Here is a 26,476-nt window from a genome sequence, read left to right as displayed (position 1 = left end):
ACTGCACCTGTCCAATGTGGCTGGTGGGAATGCCCCTCGGCTGGCTCCTGGGATGTGTGCCCTGTCTCCCAGCCACCAAAGGAAGTCAGGCCAGCCTCTGTGGCGGGGAGGGGGTGCCGTTTAGCAACGCTAGCAGAGCTTGGGAGAGAGAGTGGGCCTGAAGCCGGCAGCAATGCCATGCTCCCCCTTTCTGCCCCAGTGGAGCCTCAGACCTGAGCCAGGGACCCATCTTCCATCCAAGATGTGAAGGACCCAGGAGGCTGAGATTGGGCCCAAACCAAGGGCCAGGGGGCCTGCCTTGCTCAGGAACCACACACACAGTCCAGGACCAGAGCTCTTTATTCACAGCCCACAGCTTCCATGGGCACCAAGGGACACGGCTCCCCAGGTGGGCGCTGACAGCGGTGCAACTACAGCTCGTCTTTGGGCTCCGTGGTGTTTTCTGGCATCTCCTGGAAAGGGTCATAGAGACCCAGCTGGAAGCTGCACCCTCAGCCCAGCCCAGCCCATGTCACAGTCACGCATCCAGAGGACTCCTCCAGAGACCTGGAGCCTTGGGACAGAGACACCCACCGGGAAGGGGGCTCCGGGCACCTCCGTGGGCTCCTCTGCAGGCAGCTCACCCCCGCTGTCCAGAAACTTGGAGAAGGTCTCCAGGTCCCTGGTGCCTTTGTATTCAATCACCTGAGGAAGGACGGGCGGGTCTGGGGGACACACCGTCCAGGGTCTAAGGCCAGCCCTCCGAGGCCACGCCGCATCTCCAGCCGAGGTCTGAAGAGCCTAGACTGAGCCCAGACCAAGGATGGGGTCCTGCCTCACCTTCCGACCGGGCCCCGCCGGGAAGTACTTGAGGGTGGGGAAGCTGTGCACAGGGAGGGCCTCCAGCTCATTGGCCGTGGCATCCAGCTCGGCGATGACGATGTCCTCGTGGTCCCTGTACTTCTCAGCCAGTGCCTCCCAGGCCGGGGCCATCTCTTTGCAGTGGGTGCACCATGGGGCATCTAGGACAGGGGGGCATCAGCACAGCCAGCAGGGTCGCTGCTGCCCACTAGCCCACTGCCCTCTGCACTCACAGAACTTGATAAACACGTTCTTGGTTTCATCAAAAGCCACCTGCTCGAAATTCTTGCCCACGAGGGTCTTGACTGGCCGCTGGTCCCAGTCGGGGGGGACCTCCTGGCTCAAGCGATAAGGCTGGGAGAACCGGCCAGGTGCTTTATTGGGGGGTCTCTCCCAAGAGCCGCTGCTCCCACTCCCACCCCCCAACTGGGCAGTCCAGCAGCAGACCTTGACCTCCCCACCCAGGACTGCGTGGCAGAAGGCTGCAACCGAGGTGGCGGTGACTGGCCCCCTGTCCGCAGGCATGTACTTCTTGGTGGTCTCAATGTTGATGAAGCGTAGGGTGGGGGCCTCCTCGGCCTTGAGGCCGAAGTACTGGAGCACATGGTCGTTGCTGGCACCCACATCCACCACCACAAACAGCACCTGCCAGCAGGGAGTCCGCGTGGGCGCCCCGCCTCCCCACTGCCACCTCACCCCTTACCCGTGGGCTGAGCCAGTACCTGCCCGCGGAAGCTGGGAGCTGCCTCCCGGAAGCCCGCCAGCAGCTCCCGGTGGGGGGCCAGCGTCTGGTTGACGAACAGCAGCAAGTGGTTAAGGATCCCGGCTGCAAAGATCTTACGGGACGTCTGCGGGGGCAAGTGGCGCTCATGGGCTGCTCCCGCGCTCGCCTCCCATCCTCCGCTCCCACCCGCATCTGCCCTCCAGCCCCACTCACCTGGCTGTTGAACTCCGTGACCAGGTGCATGCTGTGTGTGAGGAGGAAGCGTGACAGATCCCCTTGGTCCAGGCCCAGCTCCTCATCCACTGGGAAGTCTGCCCGCCCCTCGTCATACTGGACAGTGCCGGGTGGGTCAGCAGGAGCCATCGCCCTGACTCCGACCCCCACTTCCGCCCTGACTCTGGGCCTGACCCACCTTTTTGAAGAGGACCACGGTGTCCTTGGTGAGGCTGAACTTCTGAAAGAGCTGAGGCTGGTTGGTGAGGCCAAAGCTCATGTCCAGGGCATCCTGGGCCAGGGCCAGGAAGGTAGCCACATCCTTGTCCTGCAGGTCCTAAGGGGCCCGAGCCTATGAGGCTGACTGGCCTCACAGACCCTGCTCCCAGGCCCGGCCCTCATGCCACCAGCTCACCTGGAAGAAGCCAATGACCACCACATCCTGGGCATCTATCAGCGCTTGAGCACCCTCCTCATCCTCCAGCCTCGTGGCACTGGGCCCCACCCGCCGCCTCAGCCACTCAGCGATGCCCTCGGCCTCCCAGGGGCCTGCAGAGATTCCCGTCAGCCTGGGCCAGCCCTGCCACCCGCCCACCCACCCATGCCCACTCCCCGCACCAGTGTACTCCTCCGGGTGCGTGTGGTTCCCGTCAAGGAAGAACTTGAGCGTGGGGTACTTTGTCACCGCAAACTCCTCGGCCAACTCTGGCTCCGCGGGCCCGTCCACCTTGGCCAGCCTGACTTTGGCCGACTCTGCTGCCAGCAGGGCAGCCGCCTTGCTGTACTCAGGGGCCAGTGCCTTGCAGTGCCCACACCACGGGGCGTCTGGGGGACAGGGCCATGAGTGCCCCAGGCCTCCATGGCCCCAGCCGCAGCCCCTGCTCCCGCCCAGCCAGAGCTGGCCGACCTTGGGGCCAGTCAGGCCCAGCAGGGAGCAAGCATGTCCTGTCCACACCTCCCTCATCAGGGGCCCACCTGAGCCTTGGCCATATGGAGCCCAAGCACCGCAGACCAGCCTCCTCGAGGGCCCCAGCTTGGGGAGGCAGTGGCCAGTACTGTCCTGACTGAATTTAGGAGGAATTTTCCGTTGCCGCCCCCTGAGGCCGGCGCCCGGCCATCTGCCTGTTGAGGCCTGCCGGCTAAGAATGGCTCTCACGTGTGAAAAGCTTGTAAAAACCCGGAAGAATGTGCAAGCCTGAATGCTGGCTGGCCCTTTACGGAAGAGTTTGTAGAAGGACAATGACCGTGGGTCTCCCCTGCACCTGTGCCCTTCACCACTGTGAGGCTGGACCCCCAGGCCCAGCTCAGCCCCAGGGCTGTGCCTCGGGTATCTTCTGACAGAGCTCCAGGAGCATGGTGGGGGCGAGTGGCCCTGGCATGGGGGGGTAGAACCCCCCAGGTGGCCCCTGCGGGTCTCCCAGCCCCACCGGCCCCAAGCACTCACAGAACTCCACCAGCAGGGCAGGGTGCTCCCGCAAGGCCAGGCCAAGGGTCTGCCGGCTCAGCACCAAGATCCCATCCTCCTCTGGGGGCTCCTCCTCTGGGGGCTCCTCCTCAGGGGGCTCCTCCAAGGGACCCTCGGGCCCTGGCCCCTGTCCCCACAGGCCTGAGGCCCCAAGCAGCAGCAGCAGCACTGGCAGGAGCTGGCCGTCCATGGCAGTGCCGGGGCCCACGGGGCAGGGGCAGATAAGGGGGTGGGGGGCCAAGCAGCTGCCGCCACGTGGCACGCAAGCCTGGTTGCAGGGAAGATAAGGCTGGGAGGCCCCCCCCACCCCGGGGGCGGGGAGGCAGACAGGCGACACCGAGGGCACCAAGACAGAGCAACGTTTAATAGGACTGTTCAGGGCACAGTGCCAGGCCTGGGGAGGGGACATCCCGGGACAGGACAGAGGGCAGGGGGGTCTGGCCACTGAGGGGGCCGGGGAATGGTCAGGGGTCCCTTGCAGCGACTGACAGAGGTGGGGGAGACCAGGACCGCAAGTGGGAACACAGCCCTGGGGCAGGGGGCGCTCAGCTCTCCCAGTCCTGGCAGATGTGGAGGCCCCACTCCCAGGACAGGTGGGGGGTCCTGTCGTCATCGGTGAAGAAGGACGTGACCACGTAGGCACCCCGCACCAGCACGCCCCGGGGCGCCTCCTCCAACGGAGTCACAAACTCGTACTCCTGGGCGCTCGGGCCATAGCTGCCCACCATGTAGACGGCTTTGTCCACTGGGGGAGGGCGAGGGTGTCAGGGGCTGCCCTCTGCCCCACTGGCCCCCACCCCGAGCCTTCCCCCTGGGCTGCCCCCTCCACGCAGCCCTCACCTCGCAGGCCCTGGCGGTAGGTGTGATGCAGACACTTGAGGCCACTGACGATCTCCTTATTGACCTGAAGGACAGACGGTGTTAGGGAGAACCTGGGGGGACTGGGCCTGTGGCTGGCTGGTGTCCCTCGTGACAGCTCCCTCACCTTGAAGGTAATCTTCACTTTGTAATCAACACCCTCCTTCAGGACAAACACCCGGTTTTTCAGCGCAGCCAACTCCCCTGTAAGGGAAAGTGCAGCTAAGTGTGAACTCCTGTGATGGCTGAGACCCTGCCCCAGGAGCCCCCATGGGGGGCCTGTACCTGTGAGGTCTAGGTCTGAGTACTTGGGATTGGGCATGGGGGGGTCCTAAGAGGTACATGGCAACGAGCCCAGGTCTCTACCCCAAAGATCAGTTTGTATTTTGCGGAGGGGGTTACCTGTGAGGTCCCTGCCTGGGGCTCAGGGTTGCACCAGGCATCCTGGGAGTTACCTGTGAGGTCCATGGTGATGGGCCCTGGGGCCTGCTCAGACATCAGTGTCAGGCTGGTCACCTGCACGTTGGGCAGGCTTGGGTCTGAAGAGAAACCAGAAGTGTACAGGTGCCCTAACACTAACCCACCCTCCCCACCCAGCCCAGGGCATGGGCATACCCACGGCAGGCGGCTCAGGCCCCAGCAACGCCCGCTTGTAATTAACCAGGCTCTCATCGTCCGGGTCCAGCTGCTGGATCTCCAGGAGGCTTTTCCTCCCCGGGGCCCGGTACTCCGGCACGGCCTCATCCAGCACCTCATCTGGCGGCAGCTGCCCCTTCTCCTTGTCCGTCAGAAGGACTGGGGGTCGGGGAGGGTGTGTGAGCAGCTGCTGCCAGCTGACCTGGCATTTGCTGGAGCCTGCCGTCTGGCCAGCTGGACCTCCCACTGCCCAAAGGAAGGAACTTAACAGGAGTCCGGTGAGAGCTCTGGGAGAGGGGTGGGCCGAGAAGATGCAGAGCAGCGCCCAAACCCAGCCTCTTGGGGAAGGGCCTGGGGAGTGGAGAAGGCTCCCAAGAGATGGAGGCAGGTGATCCCTGGAGGCTCCAGCTGCATCCTCCTGCCCCACCCATTCATCCCAGGCCCCTCCCTGACTGTAGGGGGAAGGAAGACCCCAAATGGGGGACAGCCCCAAGGGATAGGGTCCACCACTACAGAGTGGTGACCGCTGAGGTCTTCTCTAGAGCAGAGGCTCTGCCTTTTCGCTGCTCTCTAGGGTCCCCAGTGCCCTAGGCCTCTTCCCATATTCCCATAAGGCTCTCGGACACCTCTCAGGGTCCCCACCACCCTGCTCAGGGACTGCGTTCCCTGAATGCCTCCCCACAGTCTTGGGAGTTCCTCCCCATAATGCTCCTGAAGGGTAGGGGTGGTTCTCTCTAAACCCCTCAACTTATGCTCCGAGGCCACCTCCCCAGGTGCCTCCAGACCCAGTCAGCTAAGCCCCTTCCCCTGGCGCCTTAACGCAGGGGTCTTTCTGAGCCCTTCCCACAGTCCTAGGAGAAGCTCCCATGGTGCCTTGGGGCAGGGTCTTTCCGAGTCCCTGCCCACTGCGCTCCAGTCTTTCCCGGGATCCACACCCTCCCTGAAGGAGCCCCAGCCCCACCCAAGGGAGATGGGACCTCAGGGGCAGGTTCCCACGGGGAGAGGGCCCCCCTGCTACCCTGGCTTCACAAACAGACCCGCCCACTCTTGACCCCTTGCCCCATGAGTGTCTGGCCTGGACGAAGCCCCCCACCCCCGCCAGAGCCCTGCCGGGGGACCCCGCCGCGAGGTCCCCACGAGCGCCCCCAAAGTTTCCGCGGGGGAGAAGCCGCCGCGCCCCGGGCTGAGCCCCCCGCCCACGTGGCCGCCCTGGCCACGGCCCGCTCACCTCGGGCGCACAGCGCCAGCCGGAGCAGCTCCAGCAGCTGCGCCCCCAGCTCACACGCGTCCAGGCCCAGCATGGTGGCCCGCGGCCCGGCCCCGCCGCCGAGCCGCCGAGGAGCCGCCGCCCGCCCCGCCGCCGCCCGGCTCGGCGCTCAGCCCCGGCGCGACTGCGGTGAGCTCATCCCGGCCGGGAGCGCCCCCCGCGCCCAGCGCCGCGCCCGCGCCGCGCGCCCCCAGCCGCTCCGCGGACCCCGCGCAGCCCCGCAGAGACGCGCGTGTCGCCCGCTTGGCGCCGGCACCCGGTCGTCCCCGCCGCGGGCGCACTCGGACCCCGCACAGCCGCCGCAGTCACGGTCCCAGCATCCCGCCCCGCCTGCACCCGGCTCTGGCCATCAGGGCTGCCCCACCCCGTGGCGCCGCCCGGTGTCTGGGGAGTCTCTGGGGAAGCCCTCTGGGCGGGGCTGGTGGGGCTGGGGGCGCGAGTGGAGCAGGTGCGTCCCCCCCACCAAGTCCCCAGGCTCTCGTTACCTGCAGGCAGCGCAGGCCGCACCTGGGGCCCGACAGTCCCTCCCCCTCCCCCTACTCCCACCCCCGCTGGAGCTTATGTATGTCTGGGCAGAGGGGACTCCTGGAGTCTGCCCAGCCTTGGGGGGTGGGGGATGCTGTGTGTGTATGCACAGCCTCCTGGCCCCGCACCCCAGAGGTTCACAGGCATCAGCACGGAGGGGCCCGTGTCCACACACACAGTGAGGTGCAGTCTGGAGACACAGCCATTATTCCAGTGTTTATTGACTGGGCTGTGTGAGCGTGGCGGGGGGTGGAGGTGTCTTTGCATGCTCTATGCTCAGAGGCCCCCGTCCTTGGGGAGAAAAGGACACTGATCTGAAACAGAACGGGGTGGTGGAGTGCTGAGAGGGGCGCACAGAAGGGGCCTCTGGTCTTGATGCCTAAACAGACCTTGTGATAGGTGGATGGGGGTCAGCGGGGCAGGGGCAGGGGTGAGCTGGACCTGAGGCTGGGGACAGCTGGGTCAAAGTGGAGGGGGAGGCAGAACACCAGCTAGAGTCCCCCTGCTTCCTTACACCCCTCCACCCCCCCATTTCTGAGGACACCCAAGGATCAGATCTGCCCTGGCCCAAAGGAGCCCCCTATCTGAGAAGGAGGCCAGCAGGCCGTGGGTGCGGGAGGCACGTGTGCTAGGGTGGGGACTGTCCCCCTTGGAGCCACACCTGCCCACAGTCTTTCCAAGGCAGGATCTCCCCAGCTGGAGCCCAGCCCTTCTAGGGTCACATCCTGCTGCCCCTTCCCTGGGGTGGTCAGGGAAGCCACTTGTCCCCAGGCTGGGGATAGCTCTGGCCTCTGGGGGCCTTCAGCCTGTCTAGAAGCCCATCCATGAAGAGAGGACAGCCAGGCCTGGTGCCAGCCTGACCCCACCCGTGTGGGTGGGGCTGGGTGAGAGAATTTCACTGGCATGTAAGGGAGAATGGCACCTGGGAAGGGTAGAACACCCCTCCAGTACCCCTGCCCCAGCTCAGCCTGGACATGGCTTTGCCTGCAGTGGAAATGGGTTCAGATGGCCATGTCGGAGGCTCTGGCCAAAGGCTAACCCCGACATCCTGCCCTGCCCCAAGCACATAAAAATCAGAAATAGACCTGTTTGCACCACTTTAAAATGGCCCCAACAAAAGGGGTGTGGGTGGCCAAGCTGTTGGAGGAGGGAGAGAAACGGCCAGGCTGGGCCCTGAGCCCAGAGGCTGCCCACGAATCTTGGGGGGCAGGTGTTGAGATCTTCTCTCCCAGTAAAGCCCCCTCCCACAATCTCCCACAGTTTCGGGGTAACCCGGGTGGGGTCTCTGTCTGTTCCCCAACTGGTGCCCCAGGCATCATCGGTGCAGCAGAGGGGAAGTGAGCTGCCTGCCATATTTCCCCAGGCCTCAAGGGCCCCCGCCCAGCACACCTATGCAGCCACGCAGTGTCATACCAGCCCGGTAGCACCTGCATGCGGCAGGGACAGTGTCACAGTTGCAGGGACACACTCCTAGGGCAGTTCGACCCCTCACCCAGACCTTACAGCCCCTGAACCACTGGTCGCCCACATCCTGGGGCGCCACACAGGAGGTGGGTATGGGGGAGGGGTTACAGTGACCCTAAACGGTTATCCTCCACCCCAGCCCTCCTTCCCCACAAGTCCCCTCTCCCCTTTTCTGAGTCCCCATCCTTTCCCTGAGTTCCCACCCCACCTCTGAGCCTCCCCCACCGCCGTCCCAGCAGAGGCTGATTCCCCCCACGCTGTCCGGGTGGGTCCAAGCCCCCTCTCGAAGCTCCAGGCAAGCTCCCGCGGGCACGGGCCTCGGTTTCTCGTGACGTGAGGGGATCCTGCTCGAGGTGGATGATCGGACGCGCGTCCCCAGACCCCAGACCCCGCGCTGCGGAGGGTTAACTCGCGGGCGGGGCGGCGGCCCGGGAGAGGAGGCGAGGGGAGGGGAGGGGCGGGGCGGGGCGGCCGGACACCCTCGCCCCGCTGGGCCTGCCTCAGGCATGGCCGCCGGCCCCGCGTCCCACGGCGGGCTCCCCCGCACGCAGAGGCCGCATCTGAGCAAGGTGGGTGCCGGGATCCCGCCCGCCCCCCCCACCCGATTTCCCGACACGCGAGGCCGGGAGGGGCAGGAGAGGAGTGAGTGCGGGTGCACGCGAGTGTGGACACTACGCGAGCGCGCGAGTGTGGACGCGGGTCTGAGGCGATGGCACTGTGTGAGCGGGGTGGGGCGGCGGAGACCCCGGGGTTGGGGTCGCCGCTCGCTCGCGCCCCCCCTCGCCTCCGCGGTCAGCTACGGCCTGAAATCCCACCATCAGTGAGCGTTAATCTCCTTCAAGCACACTGATCCGGCGCATCCCGGGCTGTTCCGGGGCATCTGGATATGGGGGTGGGGGAGGAGGCCACCGCAGGCCCTCAACCTCCTTTGCCCAGATGGAGCGGATGGTCGTGAGTATGCAGGACCCCGACCAGGGCGTGAAGATGCGGAGCCAGCGCCTGCTCATCACCGTCATTCCTCACGCAGTGACTGGTGAGGTGTTGCAGGGGCGGGGCGGGGTGTGCCGGCCCTGCCTCGGCCTCCCCCTACCCCAGTCTCTGCTATGCAGGCAACGACGTCATGGAGTGGTTGATCCACAAGTACTGCATCACAGAGGAGGGTAAGGGGTCAGCCCGCTGCTCTTCCTGCGCCCCATACCCGGCCCTGGGGTCGCTGTGCTGATGGCCTAGGGCTGGGGCCAAGCCCACTGTGCTGGGAGACCCGGCTCGGCTCCCCCCACTAAGAATTCACCACCTTGCTCCCCAGAGGCCCTGCACCTGGGCACCCTCCTAGTGCGGCATGGCTACCTATACCCACTGCGAGACCCCTGCCACCTCGAGCTCCGGCTGGATGAAACGCCCTATAGGTTTCAGGTCAGGCTCAACTGGGAGCAGGTAGGACCCATCCCACCAGGCAGCGCCTTGGCAGACACTCCTGGAAGGGGTGGGGCTGGGGCAGGAGCAGGACCTGTGATGTCACCGCAGATCTTGTGGTCCACTGCCCCCTCCCCAAAAGGCCTGGACTGGAAGCGTCCCTGTGACAGAAAGACCAAGTTAAGGGGAGGGACCTTTAGCAGGGCCCCATAAGGGGTAGTACCTGCAGAGGACTCCACCAGCTTACCCGGGGTCCTTAGGCCCCAGCCCTGAAGAAGGGGCCTAAGGACAGGATCCCTGCACCTCAGTGTGCGTCCTCAATCATGATGGAGCCCCCCCTCCTGCCCTCCCTGGCCACACCAGGGACCCTGGCAGGGCCTGCCCTCAGTCCCCACCCCCCAGCACTACAACTACCTCCTGGGCCTGGGCAGGGAGCCCAGAGTCAGTGAACCAAGCGCAGCTCGGTCCAGGTGGACGGAATGGTGGATGGTCAGCTGAGCCTTGGGACAGTGGGAAGATAACCCCCAGCCAGCCCAGTCTCCTCCCAAGGGAGCTGAGAGGGTGGGGATGACTCTTGGGGCGGGGAAGGCCCAGAAGGTCACAGATACCTTTGTCCTTGCACCACACCAGACGCCCTATTTCTGGATGAGCACCCTGTGGCCAGCCGCTGAGCTGGACTATGGTGAGTGAGGAGGGGTGGGATAGCCAGGGACAAACTCCCAGGACTGGTGGCTGCAGGTGGGATGCCACAGGGGAGGGGGAGCTGACATTGCTCCTCTGCAACCTGTGCCCTGTCCTTCCAGCCATCTACCTGGCCAAGAAGAACATCCGAAAGCGGGGGGGCCTGTTTGACCACGAAAAGGTGGGACACCCTCCCCACCCCTCCCAGGCTGAATCCAGCCAGAGGAACCCAGTCCCTACTTGTGGCCCTAGAGCACACAGCCCAGACCCCAGGGTGATGTGGATACACAAGCACAAACACCCTAGGTGGTCTCAGAGGGGAGGTGGGGAGTCCACACCCCAGAGCTGGGCACCGGAGGGAGTTTCCCGCTGGAGACCTCAACACTCCGCAGGAGCACTATGACCAGCTGCACAGGAAGATCAGCCACACGTGGGACCTGGTAGTGATGCAGGCGAGAGAGCAGCTGTGGTGAGACCACGCCCTGCATGCCCCGCACGCCCCCGGCCCAGGCACTGGCAGCCCTGGGACCAGAAACAGCGCACCCAGGCTTGGCTGCCTGCCCAGGCCTCGGCCTGAAGTGGGGGGTGAGGTGGCGGGTACAGTGTCCCCCCAGCTCTGCCTACCCCCCCCCAGGGCAGCTAAGCAGCGCAGGAAGGGGGACAGGCTGGTCATCGCATGCCAGGAGCAGACGTACTGGCTGGTGAACAGGCCCCCGGTGAGCCCCCTGTGGGGGGTGGTCCTTGGACAGCAGCGGAGTCCTGCTAGCGGTCAGTGTGCCTCCTCAGGTGCTCGCTGAGGAGGACCTGCTTTCTGACCCCTGGGAAGGACATGCTTTTAGGGATCCTGTCAGGTGACAGGAAGTTCTTTTTCTGTGGTTCATGAGAACCCAGAGGTCACAAGGCCAGGCCTGAGCTGCCCCCACCCACAGACTAGGACACAGCAGCTTCTCTCTGGGTCTAAGGAAGCAAAATGTGGGCACCTGAAGGCCCTGGGTGGGGTGGGGGTGGGGGTGTGTGGTGGTGAGTGAGGGCACCTGAAGGCCCTTGGGGTTGGGGGAGGTGAGTGGGGGCAGGCTTAGCTGCAGCATGAGGGACTGAGGTCATAGGCCAAGAGCTTCTGGGGTGCTGGCCTGGGGTCAGGCCTTACCCAGATCCGTGGGCCTGGCAGGTGGGTTGAGGTCCCCCTACTGTGTGGGGCAGTGGAGAGACCAGTAGACACAGATGTATGCTGTGAGGGGCAGTCACAGCGGACCATGAATAGAAGCTCCGGGGGAAAATACTCCATGAAAAAGAAAAGAGAGGAACCCAGGGGCCTGATTACCTCATCAGGTGTGGGTAGTGCCTCTGGGAAAATGACCCTTAATCTTCCACCTGAGGGTCACGGGGTCTCAGGCGTTGAGGGTGGAGTGGGTGTGGCCAAGGCTGAGCAGTGGGCTGAGGGCCGGCGGTGGTCCTGTGGAGGGACCAGTAATGGCGCCCGTGGCCTCCGGGGAGGCATGTGTGTCTGGGGACGGGGTGGTCAGGACGAGGTGCGGCCAGAGGGGCTGTCTCAGGTAGGGCTGGGGTTCTGGCCTGAGCAGCCAGGAGCTCGGAGGTGAGTTTGGCTGAGGCGAGGAAGAACGGGGGGCTTGGGGGCAGGTCACAGACTTCGCTTTAGGAGCCAGGAGCTGGGTGAGGGGCTGGAGAGGGGACCAGGGTGGGCTAGACAGGGAGGGTGCCCTGGGGTGGGGATGGGCAGAGAGCATACAGGTCCCGAGTTCCCCTGAGCATGTTTCCACATTAGGGCCTGACATGGGCGCAGAGCTTCAGCGTATGGGGTTAGGAGGGTCTCAGCAGCCTGCCTGAGCTGTGCCCCCGCTTCATCTCATCCCCCCTCTGCAGCCCGGGGTCCCCAGCGTGCTGGAGCAAGGTCCAGAGCGGAATTCCTGCACTGCTGGGCGAGTGCAGATGGTGAGGACCCTGCATGCACACACCCCCAGCCCACTCCCCACCCCTGCACAGTGCCCTCCGCTCCATGTGCCCCCACCTCCCTTAACCCCTCCACCTCCCCCCCTGCCACTTTACCCCACCACTCCACCCACTCCACCACTAGGGGACTGCTTGGGGGCTGCCCACCCACCTGTCCACTTGTCCATCCAAATGTCCCATGATTCAGTCACTCCAAGTCTCCTGCTTTGCTCCCCAGCTCACTGCCCCGACTCCCAGCCCCCTGCTAACTCTCGCTCTCTCTCACCTCCCACCTGCTGCCCTGGGTGCAAGTAAGTACAGTAGACCCTATGGGGGGAGGGGGTCTTTTCCCCCAGGCTAGGGCAGCATCAGGGTCTGTGGGGACTTGGAGGGGTGGCGAGCAGGGCCACGGGCCCGAGCAACCAGGGCCGAATGAACCATGCGCCTCCAAAGCCTCCAAACTGGATGGAATTGGACCAGGACACGTGTCCGAACTTTGTAGCAGCAGAGTCCTCGGTCAGATCCCATGACACCCAAAACATAGAGCGGAGTCATCTAGTACTTTTCTGAGAAAACATCTTCCTGACTTCAAAATCATAGTTCACGGTCACAGGTTTGTGATTTCCAGCAAAGTCACGCAGATAGCTGAGAGGAGAGGTTGGCACCACGAGCATCCTGAGGGTGCTGTCTGCCCTCCCTTCCCTTCAGTACATTTGAAAACATGAAATAGTGACAGTTGGGGAAACTCAAGGCAACTTTGAGCACCTGAGGGCTTGGTGAACACCCCGAAACGTCCAGACTTGAGGCCCCAGGAGGCGTCCTGGAAAGTCAGACCCCTGCATTAGAGGCCAGGGCTCCGGAGGGCAGGGCAGGGGTGGGATGTCAGTCCCTATAGGGACCTGCCTTCTAACTGCAGCCCACCGGCCCCTTCCAGACCAAGACCGTGGATTTCTACAGGCGGGAGGTAGGTCCTGGGGGCAGAAGGGAGGGGAGGGGTGGGCTGGTGGCTCCCAGCCCCGGCGCCCCTCACAGGTCTCCCATCTTAGGTCGAGTGCTTACGAAAGGCACTGGGCAGGGCCCGGGTGAAGTCTTCCGTCTGCCTCGAGGCGTGAGTGGGATGGGGGTGGTGGCTGGAGACCCCCAGCCCAGAGCCCAAACCCTTCCTCCAGTGCCCTCGTCCCCACAGCACTCCCTGCACTGGCCCTGGCACCACCCTCCACCCCCAGGTACCTGAAATTTAGCAGCCAGCGTGTGCCGCACGACCCCATCATGTCGGGGTGCCTGCCCAGCAACCCCTGGGTCACAGACAACGATACCTACTGGGCCATGAATGCACCCAGGTGAGCCCGGGGTGGGCCAGGAGCTGCAGGTGTGCCCCTGCCTTCCTCGTGCTCCTGACCCACCCGCCCCTCCCCCAGCGCGGCCGTGCCCACAAGGCTCCGTGTGGAGCAGTGGGCCTTCAGCTTCCGGGAACTCTTGGAAGACCCTGTGGGACGGGCCCGTTTCATGGACTTTCTCAGTAAAGAGTTCAGTGGTGAGAAGCCCCCACCCCTGCTCCCTGCTCGAGCCCCCCCCGCCCCAGGTTTCCACCAGCATGGGGTGGGCCTGACCCCGTGCCCGGACCCCCAGCTGAGAACCTCAGCTTCTGGGAGGCCTGTGAGGAGCTGCGCCACGGAGGGCAGGCCCAGGTCCCCGCCCTGGTGGACGCCGTGTACCAGTGAGTGCCGCAGGGTGGGGCGGGGGGCGGGCAGCGGCCAGCCCAAATGGCCCAGACCCACCGGGGCTCCTCTCTCCCATGCCAGGCAGTTCCTGGCCCCCGGTGCTGCCCGCTGGGTCAACATTGACAGCCGGACGATGGAGCGGACGCTGGTGGGCCTGGGCCGGCCGCACCGCCATGTGCTGGACGATGCCCAGCTGCATATCTACATGCTGATGAAGAAGGTAGGCGCCTCCTCCCTCGCCGCCCCCCCCTGCCCCAAGCCAGTGTCAGGTGGCTTCAGTGGCCACAGCTCAGAGGCTGGTCCGCACCCGCTCCCCGTGGCTCCCGCCAGCTTAGTCCCGCAGCTCACACCGCGCTTTACAGAGCAGCAAACCGAGGCTCAGGGCAGCTGCAGGGCTTGTCCAGCTGTGGTTGTAAAGTGTTCTAACGTGGAAAAGGTCAAATATGAACAAAAAGTAAATGACGAATCCCCACGTACCTACAGCCCACCTTCACAAACTGTCGACTCGGGGCCTATCTGGACTCACGGTCCATCCTGTCCAGTGGCCTACCACACACCACCATCCCCCCCGCGACTTTAAAGCCATTTCCAGACTTCCTGTCTGTAGGTATTGCAGGAAGTTCCCTTAAAGGACACGGCCACCGCTTCCCTTTCAACATGGCTGCAGAGGCCAGCATCACACGCGAAACACCAGCAGTATTTACTCAATGCCCTCGAGTGGCCAGTCGCGTCCCCTTCCCCACGTGACCTCAGGCTAGTTTCCCGCTGCTGCTTATTCTCTGTGCTGTGGAGTGTAGAAGCCTGATGGGGTCTCGGGGCTGAGATCAGGGTGAGAGCAGACTGGTTTCTTCTGGAGCCTCCAGGGGAGAATCCGTCCTCCTTTCTCCAGCTTCTGTGGACACTGTGTTCCTTGATCAGATTGTTTTCAGTTTTGTTGTTGTTGGTTCGGTTTGGTCGGGAATAGTTACTTCAGAGGTGGTGTCCGATGTGTTCTCCCCTCAGGAGGGATGTCAGTCCAGCTCTCTCTCTTTTGTGGTGAAAGCAGCCTTGACAGTCTGGCCCAGATCCATGATTTCATGAGGGTATGGGATGTTCTAACCCATCACTGCCTCCCTGTTCTGACGCCTCCTCTCTCTGCTCGTTGCTGGCCCAGTGGTACCGATCATAGAGGAAAGGCAGGACCGAGGCTTGATTCCTCCTTTAAACATAATTATTTATTTATTTATGGCTGCGTTGGGGTCTGTTGCTGCTGTGCGCGGGCTTTCTCTAGTTGCGGCGGGCGGGGGCTACTCTTCGTTGCGGTGAGCGGGCTTCTCATTGCGGTGGCTTCTCTTGTTGCGGAGCACAGGCTCTAGGTGCGCGGGCTTCAGTAGTTGTGGCGCATGGGCTTAGTTGCTCCGCGGCATGTGGGATCTTCCCAGACCGGGGTTGAACCCGTGTCCCCTGCGTTGGCAGGTGAATTCTTAACCACTGCACCACCAGGGAAGTCCTAAACATAATTATTTTAAAATATTTTTTTTCCTAATTTTTTTGGCTGCATCGGGTCTTCATTGTGGCACACGGGCTTCTCTCTAGTTGTGGCGTGTGGGTTTTCTCTTCTCTAGTTGCGGCGCTCGGGTTCCAGAGCGCATGGGCTCTGGAGTTGTGGCACGTGGGCTTAGATGTCCTGCTGCATGTGGGATCCTAGTTGCCTGACCAGGGATCAAACTTGCGTCCCCTGCATTGGAAAGCAGATTCTTTACCACTGGACCACCAGGGAAGTCCCTTGATTCCTTCTTTAAGTACCACTTTTCAAAATAAGCAGTTGGACCCCTGGTATCTGCCAAGGGTAGTCAGTGAGGTTGGGATGCTTTTAATACCATTGTAAATTCACGTTTTGACCATATTTGATGGGTTGCAATCCCTTTCAGTCCTTGTCTCATGGGATGTGCAGAGGTCCCACCCTCTCCGGCTGATTGCTCTTGAGTCCTGTGACGTGTCCGAAATCTATGGTACTTCCTAGCTTTCTAAGGGGCTGTCCAGACCTAAAGCCAGCCATTCCTCGGGCCCTCAGCCCTCCCTCGGGGGTGGTGTTCAGAAACCATGACCTGCACATCAGACCCGTCATAGTGCCAGGGGTGGTCATGGTTCCCAGGACTTTCGGTGGACAGAATCAGGAAATACGTGTTTTAAATAAAACATACCAGAAGTTCATACTGATACTTCTAATTCGGAATCAGGATTATAGAGTTTCCTTAACCTCTTTGGCCTCTATCTCTCTCTCCTCATTCCCCTACTGAACATCTGGGTTTTCAGTGGTGCCAACATAATCACTCACTTGCTTTTTCTCGAGATTCACTCAGTAGCTCAGCTGAGCAGCACGACACTACCATTCACTGTGACTGAGAGTCGTTTACTGTTTGTTTATTCGGTCATTTGTCCACAGCCCCTCAGACGCCCCTTGGACACTCGGTTACGTGTGGCTAGGGTGGTGTCGCCCGCTGGACGCCCAGCTTCACTTGTCCCCCTTCAGTGTTTGGGGGTTGCTTATTTATTTTATAATTACATCAAATATCTACACAGCTTCAAAATCCAATCTACAAAGTACATTCAACTAAATCTTGTTTATACCCCTGTCCCTCCACCAGAAATTAACAATTTAAAATGTGTATTTTTCTTTTTAAAACATAAGCACCTGGGTTCGTAGATTCCTGTCCCTCTTTATTGAATCCCGTGGATTTGTCGACCTTGCCTTTGTCCCGCTCCACATGCCCAGCCTCACTCTGTGCGTCTGCAAGAACCAGTGACACCGGTTCCCTGTCGCAGGAGGCGCCACGTTCACTCCCCACGTGGGCACCGGGCTCCTGCGTGGTTGGGGGCTGGTCTCCCTGAGCCCGACCCAGTTTGGGCTGGTCTGGGGAGGCTGCTCCGGCCCAGTCCACTGTGGGCCCCGCCCTTGGAGGAGCCTGGGCAGTGCTGGCTGAGACCAGGAGTGGGAAGGGATCAGGCCCAGATGCTGTCTGTTGCAGGACTCCTACCCGAGGTTCCTGAAGTCGGATTTGTACAAAGACCTGCTGGCGGAGGCTGTGGTGCCCCCGGAGACCAAGCGACGGTCAGCCAGGTGGTGCCCAGGGAGGCAGGTGGGATGCCGGGGGTGGCGCCCTGTGCTCAGGCCCCTTCGTCTCCACAGGGTGTTCCCGTTCATGCGGAAGCCACGCCATTCCAGCCCCAGCCCTGCTCTCCTTCCTGCCTCTGCCTCCAGGGAGCCCTCGGGTGGTGACGGGGAGGCCTAGGTGGGCCTGGGCAGGGGCAGAATGGGGCCATCTTGCCCTCATCAACTCCTCTTGCCCAGGGTCCTTGCAGCCACTGAGACTCCCTGGCGCGGGAGTCCCCTCAGACCCCGAGCGCCCGGCCTTACGGGGGCACCGACCTCACGGGGGCACCGACCTCTGTGGCTTCCACCTTTCCCCTTGTCACACCCTCCCCCAGAAGGGGCTGTTCGGGTGCTGATTCCCAGGGCAGGGGTGCCCTGGACTGAGACAAGATGGCAGCACACCTGGCATTCCACGCCGGTTCCCACCCCGCTGGTGACTCCCCGGGCAAGATTCATAATCAGGTGGCTGCCAGCAGGGCGCGTGGGCATGCAGGGGGAGGTGCTGCTCCCACTGGGCCGTGGCCTCTCCACCTCCGTGGCCACCCGAGGCCCATGGCTTCTCCCCAGTGTTGTACAGAGATGGCTCCAGCATCGTTGCTCCTCCAACAGCCAGCCCTGGTTCACAGCCAGGGCGGCAGAGCCTCTGGGGAAAGACACCAGGGAGTCCCCACTCCGAGGGCCCCCCGAGACTCAGCTGCTCCTTTGGGAGTACAGCCAGACTGGCTCAGCTGGGGCAGCGCCACCCCTCCCTCAGGGCTGCCCACACCCTCCCGCTCCCAGCGCAGAAATAAAAGACCTTTGGGTCCTCACTCTGAGCCTGTCCTGCTGTGGTCCAAATCGTGGTGGGTGCACATGTGGTGGGTGTGCTTGTGGTGGGTGTGCATGCACGTGTGGCGTGTGGGTGAGGAATGCACTGGTGAGGGAGGTGGTGAAGGACAACAGGAAGTTCAGGTGTCAGAGGCAGTGGGTGGAGGATCCCTTGTGTGGGGTCTGTAGGCCTTGGGCTGGGCTCAGGCTGCAGACTTGGGGAGACAGTGGGGAGCTTGTGCTCTGGTGGCACACGGATGCCTGAGTCTTCCAGGGGAGAGTGAGCACAGAGTCCAGGAGGCTGTCTGGTGTTGAACCCAGCCTCTCCAGGGTCAGCTGTGCCCTAAGACATCACAGTGACAGGGAGCACAGTGCGGGCTTTATTTACAAGTCCAGGGTGCACTGGTGAGGTTGTCTCCGGGGCAGCCCAGACCCCAAACTCCTGCACATCATCCTGGAACCTAAAGGCTGGTCCCTGCCCAGAGCCGGCTCCTCCATCCTCCGCTGTGGACCCAGACCTGGGCCCTTGGGCCCGGGTGGCTTCTCACAGGGACACGGAATCCAACCCCTCAACCTCAGCCTTGTTGTTGCCTCCCAGGCCTTCACAAGGAGAAACAGACCTGGTTCTGGAAGCAGGCTTGTCACACGTAAGCGCCTTCAGGAAATTCCTGCAGGATTCTCCACAACAGCCCCCATCACTTTGGTAACCCAAACCTTTGTCTCACTGAAGCCCCCTGGGCTCCTGCTGCCTGGGCGGCTACCAGAGCTCAGTCCTGGAGGACACAGGTGCTGGGGGGGACCCCCTGCCTGTCCCGGGTGGGAGAGTGCCCACAGGCTGGGTTCCTAGCCTGCTGTGGGTGAGCAGGGTGGGAACCACAGACCTGAGATGCACTTGGAGGCCGTGCTGGACGCTCCCAGTCTCTGATTGGGTGGTGTGGGTGCTGGCCTCACCTCCCCAGCAGCCTTTCCCACTGATCCAGCAGACAAACACAGGCACACATGGGGCTTTCCAGACAGTGCAAAACCAGTGTTTATTCTGATTTCTTCCCGAGGCACCCGCGGTCATCAGGCTGCTTGCTTTTGTCCGGGCACGGCTGAGTCCCACAGCACCAGGCGGGTCTGGGGTGACCAAGGCACAGAGGTGAGTCTTGCATCAGGTGACACCGACTGTGGGGGGGTGTCCAAGCACCAGGAAGGAGGGGCCGCTGGCCACACCCAGGGGTGCAGGGATCCCTGAGGGACAAGGAGCTCCAGTGTGTACCCAGGGGTGCACGCTGACCCCAGGGCACATCCTGGGGCCAGGTCCTCGGGACACTCACAGCTCAAGGCAGCCCATCCGTCACATCCTCCCAGGACCCATTCCTCATGGGCCCTGTCATGGGCTCTCCAGGGCGAGTTACCACCAACCACACCAGGGTGTGGGCCTGCGTCAAGCCACCAGGGCCCACCACCCTCTGAGCTCCACGACCCCAGGGAGACAGTGCAGAGAAGGCAAGGCTCAGACAGAAAGAGGGAGGGGATTCTGCAGCCAAGGCTCTGGCCAGGCATGGAGGAGTGAGGGTGAGCTGCTGCCAGCACAGGCTCTGCCCAGGGAGACCTGGGTGGGGCTCGGAGTGGGGACCTGAGTGAGGACCTGGCATGCTGGCGGGAGAGGGGAGAGGCCCTGGCACGTCCCTGGGGTAACGGGCCCAGTGGAGAGCGTCGCCAGGTCACCAGGTCGGGAGTCGGCGTGCAGACCGAGCCAGTGAAGGGCTGACTTCCCAGGATGTGAAATTTCAGCAGCCACCTCCGCTTCGGGCTCTGGCCAAACCACGTCTAGGCCTCGTTCCGGTACCGTAGGCGAGAGAACCGGTCCCTGACGGCCTGGTCGCTGTCGGGGCCACCCTCAGCCAGGCGGACTACCTTGCTGCTCGGGATGAGGTCCCGCACCTTGTGTTTGGCCACAGAGACCAGGCCGGGTGGATCCGGGCTGGCCGGGCCCGTCAGGAGAATGTAGGCAGCGTGGCGGCTCGGCTCAAGCAGAACCACTGTGGGGACATGGCCATCAGGTCCCGGGACCAGCCAGCACAGGCCTCCCATGGCTGGCAGCCTGGGCCCATGCGGGGCGCACTCACCCTGGAAGGTGACAATAGGGGTGGAGATGTTGGCCAGTTCCAGCAGGACTCCGGGCTGCGTGGGGTGGAACATGTACAGGTGGTGCCCGGTGGCTCCGGGCTCCTGCAGGGAGTGCAGCGGGGGCATGAGGCTGACCCTCCTGGACGCTCCTGACTGGGACCACACCCAGAGCTGTGTCCGCCGGCATCCCACAAAACACCCACCTCCCGCCCCCCTTCCCCACCTGACCCTGACCCTTCTCGGTTGTCTTCCAGCTGCCACGCCTCGCACCCACTTCCTCCCAGAAAGCCCAGACCCCCTTTTCCTGCCCGCCCTGCATGGCTTCTATCTATCTGCACTCACCCAGCCACCGGCTCCACCCCATGCCACAAACCAGGACCCAAGACTGTACCGTCTGGTTGGCACCAGCCAGCTCGTGGAGGCCCCAGAAGAAGAAGGCGGAGCGGTGGTCTGCGGTGGGAAGGCTGGCGGACCGCGGGTCCCTGGGGAGGCCTGGGAGAGCCTGGCTCCACAGGACAGCCCCGGAGCTGAGGTCCAGCAGCAGGATCTGCAGAGGGAGGGGCAGCACAGGGTTGCGTCCCAGAGGGCGGCTCACCGAAGCCTCTGGTCCCTGCTCAGCCTATGGCTCAGACCAGCTTCCCTCAGCTACGGGCAAAGGTGAGACCCAGGAGCAAGTGCCGCAACCTGTCTCTCGGAGCCGGTCCCGTTCTCAATGACCATGGCTGGGGTGTCGGGTTTGTAGTAGCCGAGGATGGGTTTTCTGGAAGGAGAGTGGAGACGAGGGCTCACACGGGCCTCTGAAGGAGACACCTGGGATAGGCTGCGGCTGCACCTGCACGGGCCGAAGCTTTGACGCCAGGGGGTCTCACTCTCCTCCCCAAGGGCAGGGTGGCACCAGGTGACAGGCGGTGGCCTCTGGCAGAAGCATACGGGCCTTGTCCCCAGGGCCGCCAGGGGTGGGGGTGGGGGGACACGCTGGGGTACCCAGCTCCCTGGAGAAGGACCCCATACCTCAGGACCTGGGCTGCACCGAGGGTCCACCTGGGCACCAGCTCCTGCCCGTCCAGCAGCACGCAGGCCTCGGAACTCACAAGAAGCAGGTCCTCACCCACCTTCCCCGGAACGTTCATCAGGTAGCGGACAGCTCCCGAGCTACATGGGCAGGAGGGACGGGATAGGGCCCCGGGTAGGGTTGGGGACGGGACCCTCCCCAGCGATGCCTGCCGGGCTGTTTCCCTCAGGCTCCCAGGGCTCAGCCTCATCTTTCTTACTTCTCCAGTTTCAAACTAAAAGGAAGGCCCTCACCGGATGCAGGGACCAGTGAGCCCGGGGGCGGGGGGGCCATCTTCTCCCCCATTTTTATTCGTCTTCTGTTTGCCGGTTTACTGAGTCTGAGCCCAGGACAACCTCAGACACCTGACACAAAGTAAGGGCCCTGTGCCCGCCCTACGGCTCCTCCTCGCGCCCGGGGCCCCGCGCACAGGCCCCCACACCCCCGACCTGTGCTCCTGCAGCCTGTGGGAGGTGGCGTTGAGCCTGCCCTCCCAGAGGGGGTCGCTCTTGAGCGAGCTCTCCCTCCCGGTGGCCTTCTCATACAGGCCCTTCACTGAGTGGCTGCAGAGGGAGGTGCCTGTGAACAAAGAAGAGCCTTGCGTCACCTGTCAGCGGGTGATGACTTCGAGTCCCTGGAACGACAGCGGGAGCCACCAGCCCCACACCTGCTTCCTCCCAGGTGCCAGCAGGCCCACGAGGGAGGCCGCCCTGGGGCAGCGGATGCCACGTACCGCAGGGGATGAGGACGTAGTGGGCACCTGCACTGGTGACATAGAGGATGAAGCCGCTGGTCCCGTCCACACCCAGGCTGCCCGGGGGGCCGACTTGCTGCCCGGTGCCGCTTGAATAGACGTAGCCGTTGACCTGCAGCACACGGAGGAGAAGGGGAGCAGGCCCACCCGCTGGGTCGAACCTATAGTGTCTGATGCCAGGAGACGTGGGGCCGCCCGCACCATCCTCAGAGCTGTGCCCATGGCACCAGTGGGAAGCGCACTCTCTGCCACTCTTGGGGGGCCCAGAAGTGCCCGCTGGGTCTGCAGGCACCCGAGCTCGGGGCAGCGGGGGAGGCCAGTGGCTGGAACGAGAGCTGTACCTGGTTCTCCTCCTGGGTGAGGACCAGCAGGTCTGGGACCCCGTCAGCATCAATGTCAGGCACCTGGAGCAGAGGGCTCAGGACGGACACGTTCCCCCCGAAGCTGCTGGGATGGCTCCACAGGGTCTCCCCTAAAACCAAGCACAGGGCCCGTGTGCTGCCATGGAAAAAGACAGGCGTGTGTAGTCGCCTGGTGCCCATAGGCACGTGTCAGCAGCGTCACTTTGGGGCAGCACAGCCCCCTCCTTTCTTCTCATCCTGTTTCCAGTGTTTGGCTGACGCAGATCCTCCCCCTCAGATGGGTAGGGCCTGGCCTCCCTGCCGCCCACTGGGGTCACACATGCAGCCTCTGCCCCGTGCACAGGACGAGAATGAAAGTGCAGCCTTGTGGACGGACCCAGGGACTGAGGTCCTGACCTGACAGCATGTGACCCGAGTATGATCTGCCCACGCCCGTGTTTAGTCAGATTCTTCTCTTCTCAAAATATTTCTAGCTTGCTCTTTATTCTCCTCCCTACTCTTAAAACCACAACTTACAAAGGAAGTGCTGCTACCCCCAAACCTAGCATCAAGGCACAGAATTCCTTAGGGCTTCGGAAAAGGACCAGGGCCTGTTGCCTTAAGGCAGGTCTCAGGGCTCGAGCTAGCCAGGCCCACACACCCCATCCCTGGGGCCTGCCCAGTGAGCGGGCGTCAGCAATGCCCCCACCCCCTCCAGGTGCCATGCCGCAGGCACAGGCGGGACTCAGGAGGGGACGACAGTGAAGTGTGACTCCTCATGGGGCGTCCCCCTCCCACCCGTGCCTTCCTTCCTATCCAGCCACACCGCCCACAAGAGCCCGGGCTGACCCTCCTCAGAGCATCCTGGCATCGGACCCGTGTGCGGAGGCCTGGGGGACACGGGAAGCAGCCTACCTGTGACCGAGTCTACCGCAATGAAAGGGCCAGGTCTGCCGAGGATGATGCAGGCAGAAGACGCCCCGCTGCCCCTCGGCTGGGGGACACCGCACTCCACAAGGGCCCTGTTCTGGGCCACGGGCCTCTCCCAGAGGACGGTGCCGTTGGCCCCCGACACAGCGGCCACGAAGGTGCAGGGGGAGGAAAAGCCTGGAGGGAGAGACCCAGGTCTGCAGGGCTGAGCGTGCCGGCCTCGTGCTGTGGCCCTGCCCTGGACTCTGTCCCTGGATCCCTGGTGTTGACCCCATGGGGTCAGCAGCCCAGTGAGAAGGTGAGTGACATGAAAGTTCCCAGAAATTCCACCAACTGCTTCCCCCAAAACCGAGAGGGCGAGGGGATTCCTCCTCCTGCAGGGAGCTCATTTTTTGGGTAAAAACAAAATTACCTTCATCAGCACAGGAGAGGCTGAAATTGCTTCTGCTGCTGTTGGTGTTTTTATAAAGAAAGAGAACATCCTGGATCCTGTCCTTGTTCACGTCTTCTGTGGCCAGAAAGTCATAGGCAACTGAAAAGGAAACCACCGGCTACTTTCCCAGGCCAGGCCTGACGCACCCCACTCTGGGCGCCGTGGGGCTGAGTGCCAGGTGCAGCTGCCCACGGAGCAACCACAGGGAAGCGCTGCTTCCTCGTGGGCTGGCAGCTCCACACCCCTTCAGAGCAGCAGCAATTCTTCATCACTTGGGTGTCAGTTGGTAAGGACACCTGGGCATCACAAATGGACGTTCTGCACACCTTCTGCTCAGGGCCAAGTCCCTCCCCAATCAGACTGGGGTCTGGAGTCCACAGGTCCACACTCACAGGGGCTACCTCTTCCTTCATTCAAGGACTCAAATGATAAACTACATGCTTTAAAATCAAACACCAAAGGAACAAAATGAGGCCCTTACCTTACTCCATATACAAAAATGAATTCAAAATGGATCAAAGACCTAAACTTAACAGCTGAAACTGTAAAACTCTTAGAAGAAAACATAGGGGTTGGTTTTGGCAATGATATCTTGGATATGACACCAAAAGCACAGGCAGGAAAAGAAAAAAATAAGTAAATTGTACTTCATCAAAAGACACCATCGAGGGAGTGAAAAGACAGACCACAGAAGGGGAGAAAATATTTGCAAACCATACCTCTGATAAGGGATTAATATCCAGAACATACAAAGAACTCCTACAACCCAACAACAAAAACAAACAACCCAATTCAAAAATGGGCAAAAGACTTGAATAGATGTTTCTCCTAAGAAGATATACAAATAGTCCATAAACACATGAAAAGATGCTCAACATCACTAGTAATAAGGGAAATGCAGACCACAACCGTGAGGGGACCTCCCTGGTGGCGCAGTAGTTAAGAATCCGCATGCCAATGCAGGGGACACGAGTTCAATCCCTGGTCTGGGAAGATCCCACATGCCTCGGAGCAACTAAGCCTGTGTGCCACAACTACTGAGCCCGTGTGCCCTACAGCCTGTGCGCCACAAGTACTGAGCCCACGTGATGCAACTACCGAAACCCAAATGCTCTGGGGCCTGCGTGCCGCAACTACTGAGCCCATGTGCTGCAACTACTGAAGCCCGCGCCCCTAGAACCGGTGCTCTACAACAAGAGAAGCCACCGCAATGAGAAGCCCACGCACCGCAACGAAAAGCAGCCACCACTCACAGCAACTAGAGAAAACCAGTGCACAGCAACGAAGACCCAATGCAGCCAAAAATAAAAATAAAATTATGAAAGCAGGGACTCAGACAGTTACTTGTACATGAATGTTCAAAGAAGCATTATTTACAACAGCCAAAAGGTGAAAATAACCCAAGTGTCCATGGATAGAAGAATGGATAAACAAAATGTGATCCATCCATACAATGGAGTATTATTCACCCATAAAAAGAAACGAAGTTCTGCAACACGCTACAACATGGATGAACCTCGAGGACATTATGCTCAGTGAAATTAGCCAGTCACAAAAAGACAGACAATTCCAGTTATATGAGGTACTTAGAACAGGCATATTCTAGAGACTAAAGTGGAACAGAGGTTACCTGAGGGTGGACAGGAGGGCAGGATGGGAGCTGCTGTGTGTTGGGCACAGAATATCTGTTTGAGATGATAAAGGTTTTGAAAAGAGTGATGATGGTCAGTGCAGCGTTGTGAATGTCTGAATGCCACTTATTTGTTCACTTTAAAATGGCGATTTTTGGGTGATGTGTATTTTACCATAATTAAAAATAAAACTGAATACCAGACACAAGACTTCCAGAATCATGGAGTGAAGAGCTTGGCAAACAAATCCTCTCCTCCAAAAATAACAGTAAAATGAGGCAAAGTTGTCAAAAGCACCCATTTCAGGACACTGGAACCAGACTGAAGGCACACCTTAAATCAAGAAGCACTGATTTAAGAAACACTATTGAGCCGTGGGTTGGAACAGAGGACATCTGGGGCCTTTCACCTTGGGCTGCTCCCATGCTCACCCTCCATCAGCCAGGTACCACACTGGGTGAGATTAGAAAGCAGCAGCTTCCTGCCAGGGGGGCTGAAAACAGGAGTGATCCCCGGGGCAGACCAAGGGGAGGCCAACTTTGGAGCCAGCTCCAGGGTGAGATACACATAGGGAGATGGGCCAGAAAGTGAGACACCCTAGTTGGTTCTGATAAGACCCCGCATATTCCGGGCAGTCTGAAGGCTTCACCACCATCAGGAGAGACGAGAGAGGGCCCTTGCTCTCTCCACGTCTATGAGGACAAAGCCATCACCAGAAAAGAAAGCTGTGTTTGGGAATTCACTGAAGGCCCAGAGGTTAGAACTCCATACTTCTACTGCAGGGGGCATGGGTTCGATCCCTGGTCATGGAACTAAGATCCCACAAGCCGTGTGGCATGGCCAAAAAAATAAAATAAAATGGGGCTAATAATCTAAAAAAAGAAAGAAGGAAAGAAAGAAAGGGAAGAAAGGGAGGGAGGGAAAGCTATGTTCAATATCCCTCACTAATACAGACACAAACTAGCAAACTGGACCCAGCAACCTGAAGAAGTGATGGTACAACATGATCTAGTGGGTTATACCTCAGGAACGCAAGGTTGATTTAACATCTGAAAATCAAGGTGATATGCCAGGTTCACAGAATAAAGGACAAAAACCACACAGTTGTCTGACAGAGAAAAAGCATTTGACAAAACCCAACACCTTTTCATTATAAAAACCCAAACAGATAAAGGGCATCTACAAAAAGCCTACAGCTATTAGCACACCTACTGCTGAAACATGTAATGTTTTATTCCCAAGATTGGGAGGAAGATACCTGCTCTCACCTCATCTGTTCGACATTGTACTGGAGATTCGAGCAATGAAATCAGGCAAGAAAAAGAAATAAAAGGGAAGGAAGAAGTAAAACCGTCTCTCTCTCGTTTTTTTTGCATATTGCATGATTCTGTAGGTAGGAAATTCTAAATACACACATACACCCCTACTAGTCTAGTTAATGAGTTCAAGGCCACAATTTAAAAGGTCCATATAATAACCAGCAGTGTTTCTATAAACTACCAAAGGGAACTTGAAAATTAAATTCAC

General features: G+C 61.0%; 4 protein-coding genes across 18 annotated transcripts in view; 1 reads left to right on the top strand and 3 right to left on the bottom strand.

Annotated features, from left to right (window-relative positions):
• Window positions 1–328: 328 nt before the first annotated feature.
• Window positions 329–3,651, bottom strand: PDIA2 (protein disulfide isomerase family A member 2). 2 transcript variants are annotated; one of them, XM_060122678.1, is made up of 10 exons: window positions 3,222–3,651; window positions 2,396–2,602; window positions 2,193–2,326; window positions 1,977–2,114; window positions 1,778–1,894; window positions 1,563–1,688; window positions 1,288–1,485; window positions 1,074–1,194; window positions 820–1,001; window positions 329–684 (listed from the first exon to the last, which is right to left on the bottom strand). In XM_060122678.1, exons 1-10 carry the CDS (start codon window positions 3,649–3,651, stop codon window positions 463–465), a joined length of 1,875 nt encoding a protein of 624 aa, XP_059978661.1. In that variant the 3' UTR covers window positions 329–462. The 2 variants fall into 2 exon arrangements, with proteins under 2 accessions (XP_059978661.1, XP_059978660.1); XM_060122677.1 differs by lacking the exon at window positions 329–684 and having other exon boundaries at window positions 867–1,485; window positions 1,563–1,808.
• On the bottom strand, window positions 3,586–6,090 carry ARHGDIG (Rho GDP dissociation inhibitor gamma). Of its 2 annotated transcripts, none has more exons than XM_060122680.1 (6): window positions 5,965–6,090; window positions 4,716–4,895; window positions 4,556–4,639; window positions 4,228–4,304; window positions 4,083–4,146; window positions 3,586–3,987 (listed from the first exon to the last, which is right to left on the bottom strand). In XM_060122680.1, exons 1-6 carry the CDS (start codon window positions 6,035–6,037, stop codon window positions 3,788–3,790), a joined length of 678 nt encoding a protein of 225 aa, XP_059978663.1. In that variant the 5' UTR covers window positions 6,038–6,090; the 3' UTR covers window positions 3,586–3,787. The 2 variants fall into 2 exon arrangements, with proteins under 2 accessions (XP_059978663.1, XP_059978662.1); XM_060122679.1 differs by having other exon boundaries at window positions 4,716–4,982; window positions 5,965–6,088.
• Window positions 6,091–8,477: 2,387 nt separating this feature from the next.
• On the top strand, window positions 8,478–25,035 carry RGS11 (regulator of G protein signaling 11). Its single transcript, XM_060124449.1, has 18 exons — window positions 8,478–8,561; window positions 8,929–9,025; window positions 9,102–9,152; window positions 9,299–9,405; window positions 10,036–10,087; window positions 10,209–10,267; window positions 10,479–10,555; window positions 10,721–10,802; window positions 11,968–12,036; window positions 12,968–12,997; window positions 13,080–13,141; window positions 13,260–13,373; window positions 13,452–13,567; window positions 13,663–13,750; window positions 13,836–13,974; window positions 16,763–16,845; window positions 16,924–20,466; window positions 21,408–25,035. The coding sequence occupies exons 1-17, from the start codon at window positions 8,499–8,501 to the stop codon at window positions 17,024–17,026; spliced, it is 1,392 nt and encodes a 463-aa protein (XP_059980432.1). The 5' UTR covers window positions 8,478–8,498; the 3' UTR covers window positions 17,027–20,466; window positions 21,408–25,035.
• FAM234A (family with sequence similarity 234 member A) overlaps window positions 18,707–26,476 on the bottom strand; it is a 31,349-nt gene continuing 23,579 nt past the window's right edge. For 6 of the 13 annotated variants that reach the window (XM_060124440.1, XM_060124443.1, XM_060124441.1 and 3 more), the window contains 8 exons: window positions 22,871–23,417; window positions 21,956–22,112; window positions 21,594–21,726; window positions 21,310–21,439; window positions 20,821–20,961; window positions 20,494–20,569; window positions 20,201–20,356; window positions 18,707–19,962 (listed from right to left, as the gene is read on the bottom strand). In XM_060124440.1, coding sequence (XP_059980423.1) covers window positions 19,510–19,962; window positions 20,201–20,356; window positions 20,494–20,569; window positions 20,821–20,961; window positions 21,310–21,439; window positions 21,594–21,726; window positions 21,956–22,112; window positions 22,871–23,417 — 1,793 coding nt within the window. In that variant the 3' untranslated portion in view covers window positions 18,707–19,509. The remainder of the gene's footprint in view (window positions 19,963–20,200; window positions 20,357–20,493; window positions 20,570–20,820; window positions 20,962–21,309; window positions 21,440–21,593; window positions 21,727–21,955; window positions 22,113–22,870; window positions 23,418–26,476) is intronic. The other 7 variants (XM_060124447.1, XM_060124439.1, XM_060124444.1 and 4 more) reach the window with 7 other exon arrangements.

The sequence above is a fragment of the Lagenorhynchus albirostris genome, chromosome 15 (genome assembly GCF_949774975.1).
Source record: "Lagenorhynchus albirostris chromosome 15, mLagAlb1.1, whole genome shotgun sequence".
In the NCBI taxonomy this organism is placed as follows: Eukaryota; Metazoa; Chordata; class Mammalia; order Artiodactyla; family Delphinidae; genus Lagenorhynchus; species Lagenorhynchus albirostris.
Note: the sequence above shows the minus strand (reverse complement) of the source record. Positions and strands in the feature narration are given on the sequence as shown.